General features: G+C 41.5%; 1 protein-coding gene across 2 annotated transcripts in view; it reads left to right on the forward strand.

Moving 5' to 3' along the window:
• The window catches only part of tnn (tenascin N), a 38394-nt gene extending 29158 nt beyond the window's left edge, over positions 1–9236 (forward strand). Inside the window, exons 11-19 of one of the 2 annotated variants that reach the window (XM_021589499.2) lie at positions 379–642; positions 1750–2013; positions 2369–2499; positions 5692–5830; positions 6032–6183; positions 6337–6433; positions 6651–6815; positions 7091–7254; positions 8434–9236. In XM_021589499.2, coding sequence (XP_021445174.2) covers positions 379–642; positions 1750–2013; positions 2369–2499; positions 5692–5830; positions 6032–6183; positions 6337–6433; positions 6651–6815; positions 7091–7254; positions 8434–8559 — 1502 coding nt within the window. In that variant the 3' untranslated portion in view covers positions 8560–9236. The remainder of the gene's footprint in view (positions 1–378; positions 643–1749; positions 2014–2368; positions 2500–5691; positions 5831–6031; positions 6184–6336; positions 6434–6650; positions 6816–7090; positions 7255–8433) is intronic. The other variant, XM_021589500.2, reaches the window with a different exon arrangement.
• Positions 9237–9954: the final 718 nt, after the last annotated feature.

A 9954-nucleotide genomic window follows, 5' to 3' on the forward strand; every position in this document is an offset into this window, starting at 1 on the left:
TTGTTCATGTTAAACTATGTGCCTAAATCCCAAATGAATAGAAAAGAAAAACTGTCCTAATTCATAATTTAAGATTGTGCCTACATTTTACATTATTTCGGGATTTGGGATGATGGCACATGGGTACAGTAGATCTACACAACAAATGGCAAGGCACATGGACTTATATCAATATTAAACTATTTATGAGGCCTGATAATCTCTGACAAACTTTGATTTTGGTGTGTGAACTGACCCTTTAAAATCTCTCTTATACAATTACAGTGATTTACAGCTCTCTCAGGTACAGCAGGTCTTGATACAGTAAATCATTTAAATGTCACAAACTTCATGACATGACACAGAAGAGCATTAACCCTTATATCAATGGTTCTCCAGATTTGGATGCTCCTACTAATCTCTTGACCAGAGAAGTGACCGAGGATACAGCCGACGTGTCGTGGGACAGACCTCTAGCGGACATCGACGGCTACATGATCAGCTACAGCTCTGCTGAGGGCTCCAGTGGGGAGATCCCTGTGGGGGCAGACAGCAGCTCCTACAGGCTGACTGGGCTGAGGCCTGGAGTCATCTACACAGTCTACATTTGGGCTGTCAAGGGCTCCAGGGTCAGCAGGAAGAGCTCCACTGTAGCTGAAACAGGTCACTAACTAGTCTCGTACTTTTTGAGTGTGAGGGGTGAGATCCCACACACTGTAGAGATATTACTTTAGGGTTTGTCTTTGTTCAAGTTTCCATAACCTGTAGGTAGGTAGGACTGAGGTCTGAACAGACAGTTTACAGCTTCTGCTCCTTTTTTATAACCTGTAGGGAACACAATATATGGTCTATACTTGTCATGTAGGTTTGTCACTTATGTGTGGCACAAATTGGGATATGTGAATGGGCAGGGTATATGCAAATTAAATACTGTAGTATAATATTAGAGCCAACGTGCATCTACACCTGCATTGCTTGCTATTTGGGGTTTTAGGCTGGGTTTCTGTACAGCCCTTTGAGATATCAGCTGATGTAAGAAGGGCTATATAAATACATTTGATTTGATTTGATAAGGCCCGAGAAGCCAGTGTTTGGAGGATATATTACCACGGGTGTTGTTAGGCCTAAGTCGAAGTCGTGTAATACTATAGTAATTACTTTAGTGTTTTTGCGGACTGTAGTGTTTTATTGACATTACTGTAGTGTTTACTGTAGTTTTGTGCCATGTAGTATACTGTATTATTTACTATATTATTGTAAAAAAGGATATAGTAAGTACTACAAATGACCAAGGGATACTACATTGTGTAGTATAATATACTACAGTATATTACAGTTTACATCAGAATTCCACTGTATATAATGTAGTATTCTATAGTAAACTGTAGTATTTGTTCATGTCCAACTATGTGCCTAAATCCCAAATGAATGGAAAATAAAATAACTGTCAATTCATAATTAAGATAGTGCCTATACAGTATTTTGCATTCTTTTGGGATTTGGGATGAGGGCACATGGCTAGATCTACATAACAGATGGCAAGGCACATGGACTTAGATATCAATATTAGACCATTTATTTGGCCTGAAAACCTCTGACAAACTTTGATTTTGGTGTATAAAATGTCCCTTTAAAATCTCTCTTATACAATGAGAGTGATTCACAGCTCTCTTAGGTACAGCAGGTCTTGAAACAGTAAATTAATTAAATGTCACAATCTTCATGACATGACACAGAAGAGCATTAACCCTTATATCAATGGTTCTCCAGATCTGGATGCTCCTACTAACCTCTTGACCAGAGAAGTGACCGAGGATACAGCCGATGTGTCGTGGGACAGACCTCTAGCGGACATCGACGGCTACATGATCAGCTACACCTCTGCTGAGGGCTCCAGTGGGGAGATCACTGTGGGAGCAGACAGCAGCTCCTACAGGCTGACTGGGCTGAGGCCTGGAGTCATCTACACAGTCTACATCTGGGCTGTCAAGGGCTCCCGGGTCAGCAGGAAGAGCTCCACACCAGCTGAGACAGGTTATCTATTTGCCCTGGGGCTCCAGTCGACAGCCAAGTCTTTTCATGATAATTCCACCCATTCATTGTCCAATGAGGCAGATAGTCATTACTGAACAGGAGCTTATCTTGTGGAGGCATAATCATTGAGGAGCTGCAGGTTCCTCCACTCTTACTGGAATGCTGGTCAACTCTGACTAACAGTTCAAGGATCTGCTCATTATGTGAGACATATACAGTGACCTTTTTTGGAGAATAGAGATGGAGGAATGAAAGGCATGATAAATTATACAGAATCTTATTCATTGACTGCAACTGAACATATTCACGTTTTCATTTGACTGAATTGCTTATGTTTTGGATCTTCTCTTCATAGAAATTGATTCGCCTAAGAACCTAAAAGTGTCAGATGTTAAGCTGGACGCTGCGACCCTGACCTGGACGGCTCCCTTAGCCAGAATCGATGGCTACATCCTCACATTCAGAGCTGAGGATGGCACATTGAAGGTACTTTGATTCTCACATGGTTCACCCTCTAGTAGTTGTAAACAGTGATGTATCCAATGTTATGACATCTGTGCATAGCTATATAAATCTATTATCATTGTCAGTTATGTTTTTTATCTTTTAGTATTGGCGATCACAATGACCTTTCATCCTTTTGGTATTTGGTATTTTATTAGGATCCCCAGTAGCTGTTGCGAAAGCAGCAGCTACTCTTCCCGGAGTCCACACAAAACACGAAACATGATATAATACAGAACATTAATATACAAAAAACAGCTCAAGGACAGAAATACATACATTTAAAAACTGGCACACATAACCTACATATCAATACATACACACAATATCTAGGTCAAATAGGGGAGAGGCGTTGAGCGGTGAGGTGTTGCTTTAACTGTTTTTTAAAACAATGTTTACTGTTCATTTGAGCAATATGAGATGGGAGTTCCATGCAGCACTTGACCATGTGGCTGGACAATAATCAAGATAAGACAAAACTAGAGCCCGCAGGATATGCTTTTTGGAGTGTGGTGTCCGAGAAGCAGAGCATCTCTTTATAATGGACATGCCTCTCCCCATCTGTACAACCATTGAATCTATGTGTTTTGACCATGACAGTTTAGTCTCCTCAACAGCCACACCATGCATTACCAGATCCAGCTGAGGTCTAGAGCTTATGGAATAATTTGTACCAAATACAATGCTCTTAGTTTTAGAGATGTTCAAGACCAGTTTATTACTGGCCAGCCATTCCGAAACTGACTGCAACTCATTTTTAAGGGTTTCAGTGACTTAGCTGTGGTTGCTGACATGTACAGTGCCTTTGGAAAGTATTCAGACCCCTTGACCTTTTTGTTTGTTAGGTTACAGCCTTATTCTAAAATTGATTAAAATGTTTTTTCCCTCATCAATCTACACGCAATACCCCATAAAGACATCACAATACCCCATAATGACATCACAATACCCCATAAAGACAACGCAAGCACAGGTTTTTAGACATTTTAGCCAATTTATTCAAAATAAAACAACTGAAATATTACATTTACATAAGTATTCAGACCTTTTACTCAGTATTTTGTTGAAGTTTCTCCCATTAGTTTCTGCAGATCCTCTCAAGCGCTATCAGGTTCTCTTCATCTCTTCAGAGATGTTCGACTAGGTTCAAGTCCGGTCTCCAATTGGGTCACTCAAGGACATTCAGACATGTCCTGAAGCCACTCTTGCATTGTCTTGGCTTTGTGCTTAGGGTCGTTGTCCTGTTGGAAGGTGAACCTTCGCCCCAGTCTGAGGTCCTGAGCGCTCTGGAGCAGGTTTTCATTAAGGAATTTTCTGCACTTTGCTCCGTTTATCTTTTCCTTGATTCTGACTAGTCTTCCAGTCCATGCCTTTGAAAAACATCCCCACAGCATGATGCTGCCACCACCATGCTTTACCATAGGGATGGTGCCAGGTTTCCTCCAGATGTGACGCTTGGCATTCAGGCCAAAGAGTTTAATCTTGGTTTCATCAGACCTGTTCTGAAAGTCTTTAGGTGCCTTTTGGCAAACTCCAAGCGAGCTGTCATGTGCCTTTTACTGAGGAGTGGCTTCTGACTGGGTTCTTGGTCACCTCCCTGACCAAGGCCCTTCTCCCCCGACTGCTCAGTTTGGCCGGGCGGCCAGCTCTAGGAACTTCTTCAAATTAAGAATGATGGAGGCCACTGTGTTGTTGGGGACCTTCAATGCCGCAGAAATGTTTTAGTACCCTTCCCCAGATCTCCGCCTCGACACAATCCTGTCTCAGAGCCTTACGGACAATTCCTTCAACCTCATGGCTTGGTTTTGGTGCTGACATGCATTGTCAACTGTGTGCCTTTCCAAATCATGTCCAATCAATTGAATTGACCACAGTGGACTCCAATGAATTTGAGAAAAATCTCAAGGATGGTCAATGGAAACAGGATGCACATGAGCTCAATTTCGAGAGTCATACCAAAGGGTCTGAATACTTATGTAAATAAGGTATTTTTCCCCCTTTTTGTCTGTTTGTCATTAAGGGTTGGGTCATCAGCATATATGGACACACAGGATTTGTTTAATGCCAGTCGCAGGTCATTGGTAAAAAGGGAAAGAGTAGAAGGCCTAGAGAGCTGCCCTGCGGTACACCACACTCTGCCTGTTTGACATTAGAGAGGCTTCCATTAAAGAAAACCCTCTGAGTTCTAATAGATAGATAGTTCTGAAGCCACAATATGGCAGAGTTTGAAAAGCCATGAAACATATGTTTTCTCAACAACAGGTTATGGTCAATAATATCAAAGGCAGCACTGAAATCTAACTGTACAGCTCCCACAATCTTCTTATTATCAATTTCTTTCAACCAATACACTCAGTGTATCTCACCGGAGAAAGCATATGAGCGAGCAAAACAGCACCCCTCTGTCTTACTATATGTAGCCCATGTATCTGATATTGTCTGGCCTGAAATAGTATGACATGCCATTTTCTTTTTGATACATGGTCTACACATAAAAGGCCATTTATGCTTGATCATTAAATGTGGTCAGAGTGTGTATGGAGGGTGTGAAGCAATTGAGGGGCCTCCGGAGGCATGCAGAGGCCAAATTGTGCGGGGCACCGCATTGCTGTGCGTCTCCCACATTTTGTAACAATGCGGTGTGCTCTGTAGAGTTCTGCATTGACATGATTGGTTGAAGGTAGGTGAGGGCGGGAGGTCCTGTATAAACACAAACTCACTTCCATGACAATTTACATAACAACAGCTCTGCTCTGCTCCGTGAAGCGCAAGAAGTATGAATAAACTGACTTCTGCAGAGGCCGTATTACAATGAAGACTTAGGATTGACCATGCAGCGCCTTTTATGACACAGAGAGGCGCTGTTTCACTCGCTTAGATCTTTTATCTGAGATTGATGTCTTTCTGTCAGCACGCATCTCCGGCAAATAAATTATCTATATTTTAAGGGCAAGGAGGTACTGTGGGGCAGACCAGGCCCCCTAAGGCCCGTCCATAACACCGGGCCTAATTTTATATAAGGTGTGCATCTTGTGCAAAAAATAAATACTGTGTATATACCCCTGACCTCTAGTAGCAAAATATTGTAAAATCAACATAAATGGTCTTGAATTCTGTGTCAGTGACTCTTCTTTGTCCCAGCCAAGGATTATAATTAATCTGTGTTCTGAATAGACTTTGGAGAAGAAGCTGAGGGAAGGAGAGAGCAGGTTTGCCATGTCAGGCCTGGAGATGGGAAAGAACTATATTGTTACCCTCCTCGCTTACAGAGGAGCAAAGAGGAGCAGAGTGATAGAGACCACATTCAAAACAGGTATGATGTACCCTCTATGAACTTCCTCCCTAGACCAAACTAGTCTGATTTATTCACATATCAGTGTGTGAAATATCACTGACAGCCAACCTTCTGGTCAATTTGTTTATTGCTTTATCAGGGTAAATGAGTTAACACAACTACTTTTTCCCCCCTGAAAATGAAAGCTTACTGACATCATTGTACTTGTACCTTTAACAGTGGGTTTGTTGCACCCGTTCCCCATGGACTGTAATCAGATTAAGACGAATGGTAACATGGCAAGTGGAATCTACACGATTTATATCAACAGTGATCGCACCAAGCCCATGGAAGTGTACTGTGACATGGACACTGATGGCGGTGGATGGGTGGTATGGTCAAGCTAACGTACATTATGATTCATGTTATTGATGGCTGAAAGAAAAACATGTCAGGATAGATTGAACATTACTCTCATCAATATAAACTGTCAATCAACTTTGTGTGTGAGCAGAGACTGAGATCTACGGTATATCACTCCACAGGTGTTACAAAGACGCAACAATGGACAGATGGACTTCATGAAGCGCTGGAGACCATACATGGCCGGCTTTGGGAACATGACTGATGAGTTCTGGCTCGGTTAGTACTGTAAAGGCATCCTTTTAATCTCTTGTATCTAAATAGGACTGTTATGTCCCTAGGAGTTCCTCTCATGGAATTGAAATTGATGATGCTGATGATGATGATGCTGCTGCTCTGATGATGATGATGATGACGACCACAACGATGGTGATGATGACAACCACGATGATGATGATGTAAATCATCATCACAATTCTGTTACTCTATCCCATAGGTCTGGACAATATCTATGAGCTGACCAATACTCCTACCCAGTATGAGTTGCGAGTGGACCTGGGTGTAGGTTCAGAGAAGGCCTATGCTGTCTATGACAACTTCAAGATAGCCCCGGCAAAGCAGAAGTTCAAGCTGACCATCGGCAAATACAGAGGAACAGCAGGTGGACCAGCTCTTTGTATCTTTCTAACAATTTGTTAAAGCATACATGCATAAATACTCTACACATACACACCACACAAACCCAAGGCTCCAACCAACAAACATACCTATTATCACACAATACCTTGAATTCTATTTTTACAATGGTTTGCTAAAAATACATAAAAGCTGGCAGTTTGACGTCTACCTGCCATTTAGGGGTCTTTTACCACTGTCCTTCTCTGACTTGGATTGCGTACAACAATTCTGTGAATGTGGTATATGATTGTTTTCCAGGTGATGCCATGAACTACCATCAAGGTCGCCCTTTCTCTACTGTTGACAATGACAATGACATTGCTCTTGGTAACTGCGCCCTGACTCATCGTGGCGCTTGGTGGTACAAGAACTGTCACCTTGCCAACCTGAACGGCAAATTCGGAGACAACAGACACAGCATGGTAAGAAGTGTTCTTATTTCTTATTTTTATTTCTCGTGTGTTATTGTTTTGTAGTACTACGTTGACATTGATTACTGCGTTGTTGGCAAGAAAGGCATTTCACTGTACATTCAAAACTTGAAACTTGAAGTGTGCTCTTTAGTTTTTTGGATCTAGTGGGAGATTGTTCCAGCAGATGGCAGTAATAGAATAATGTAGAATCTATGGGGGTTGTACATGAGCGTCCTGTAGGGTCTTTCCAATCTTAGTTTGAAATGGCTATGTCCTACATCTATGAACTATTTATTTTTCTTCTCAAAAAGCCTTATAAATAGCAGGGGCTAATAGATAACTTTCATTCTCAGAAAGTCTAACAAGAACTGTTGTTGTCTCACATGAACTGTTTGTGTGTCTCTGCAAAGAAGAATGTTGGGAGAAAATGGAAGGGTATCGTTTTGTCCTGTCACCTTATACCATGTTTCTCTTAATAATATGTTTAATAATTTTACGTCTGTCTTGGTGTAGGCAACACAAACAGAGTTAATAGAAGTTTGCAAAGTGGATAAATCCATCCGTTTACCTAATGTTGATTGATTTAAAATAGCTCCAAAATGCTCATCAGCATGTGTCAGTCAGTATCATGAAACAACTGCCTGACTGGCTAATCTAATGTGTGGCTGTGCCTCTCTTTACCGGAGACTGGATTTATATCATACCTATAACATACATTTTTATTCCACCTTTATTTAACCAGGTAAGCCAGTTGAGAACAAGTTCTCATTTACATCTGAGACCTGGCCAAGATAAAGCAAAGCAGTGCGACACAAACAACAACACAGAGTTACACATGGAATAAACAAGCGTACAGTCAATAACACAATAGAAAAAAAGAAAGTCTATATACAGTGTGTGCAAATGGCGTGAGGAGGAAGGCAATAAATAGGCCATAGTAGCGAAGTAATTACAATTTGGTCCCATATATAACCCTCTGTGTAAAGGGTTCCACATGGAACTCAATAGGGTTCTACCTGGATCCAAAAAGGGTTCTCCTATTGGAACAGCCAAAGAACCCTTTTAGGTTCTAGAAAACCACTTTTTTTTCCCCTAAGAGTGTAGGCCTATTAAAGACTGAAGCAGAATGAAAAACTGCCTGACTGTGTAATCTAATGTGTTGTCATGTGTCCCCCTAACCTCTACCAGGGTGTGAACTGGGAGCCATGGAAAGGCCACCTGATGTCTCTTGATTTCACTGAGATGAAGATCCGGCCAGTGGGCGCCGCCAGGAAGAGGAGGTCGCTTAGCAGCAGAACAGCTCCCAGAAAATAGTCCCTCTGACTAACTAAAATATTCAATGGGAACCTCATTACAAACCAGGCAGAGTAGCTAGAGCCTCAACTCTATCACAGGATTACTGTATAACTTACCTCTGTAACGTATCACATGACTGTCTTTATTATGAATAGAGGTCCCCTTTGTGATAGCAAATTCATCAGGGACCCCCTCATAATCAGAACACAACTCGAGTGAGATAAAAATAGCATTCAAGGAGTTTTACTATGACTTCAGCAGTGCATGGCCAGACGAACCAAGTCTCAGGCCCTGGAAAGGAATGTTAAACATAATTTTAAAAATGTATATTGTTTGACTTTTTTTTATCTGGCCACGGACCCCCTGTGGACCCCACTTTAAGAATCCCTGAGCTAGATGACCCATTGACACCATGTTTTTAGAATAGTTATACCGCTCTTGTTCACATTCATAACATAGCATAGACCCTGACCCTCTCTTCTAAGGTTTGGTCCCCTGCCTACCCAGCCTACTCTGAGTTAGCTAGACATCACATTTCAGATGTCATGCATAGGAAATAGAATGGATGATATGCTCCTGTGCTTGTAAGATTGTATTTTCAAATGTGTATTGTAGTTGTTGTATTATATTCATGCCACACATTCTCAGAGAAATAAAGTCCCCTCAAAAAAGTTGCTTTTTAGCTCTAGCATCTACAGTATGCCTGCAAAGTGTGAGATTGTTTTTTGAATGGGACATGGCTTTGCAAAGTTATCAAATAGATGCATTTGAGATTAACCAAGAAATTTGATTCATACTTGAATGCTACATGCTCACTCAAATTCTAAGAAGAGAATCAAAGTGGAATATATTTGATTTCATGAGATTTTTTTCATGTGCAGTTGCTCTCTTTCCCCCCCAAAAAGGTTTGACTTGCTTTTTACCATTCATGTCACGTTGTGACATAACTGCAGGGTTAACCCGATCTTCATACAGGATATTTGAAAATGGTCCCCATTTGTCTCAATTTTGAATGGACTACTATGGTTTTCTCTTTGTCAGACAGAGTCTAGGGTAGCCTACACTTGAGTCGTGTATCATCTACCACAAATTAAGCGCAGCAAGTTCAGACAGGGAACCTGAGTATTGGCTCCGGTGATGCATCAGCTGACATCGCACCATTCTAGAAACACTTTCTACGAGCTGACAAGGTAAAAATATGTTGTTCTGCCCCTGAGCAAGGCAGTTAACCCACTGTTCCCCGGGCGCCGATGACATGGATGTTGATTAAGGCAGCCTCCAGCATCTCTCTGATTCAGAGTGGTTGGGTTAAATGCGGAAGACACATTTCAGTTGAATGCATTCAGTTATACAACTGACTAGGTATCCTTATATTAATTCATTCTACGCAGCCTCAACTGCTGTTGGTCGTAC

The sequence above is a fragment of the Oncorhynchus mykiss genome, chromosome 28, assembly GCF_013265735.2.
Source record: "Oncorhynchus mykiss isolate Arlee chromosome 28, USDA_OmykA_1.1, whole genome shotgun sequence".
In the NCBI taxonomy this organism is placed as follows: Eukaryota; Metazoa; Chordata; class Actinopteri; order Salmoniformes; family Salmonidae; genus Oncorhynchus; species Oncorhynchus mykiss.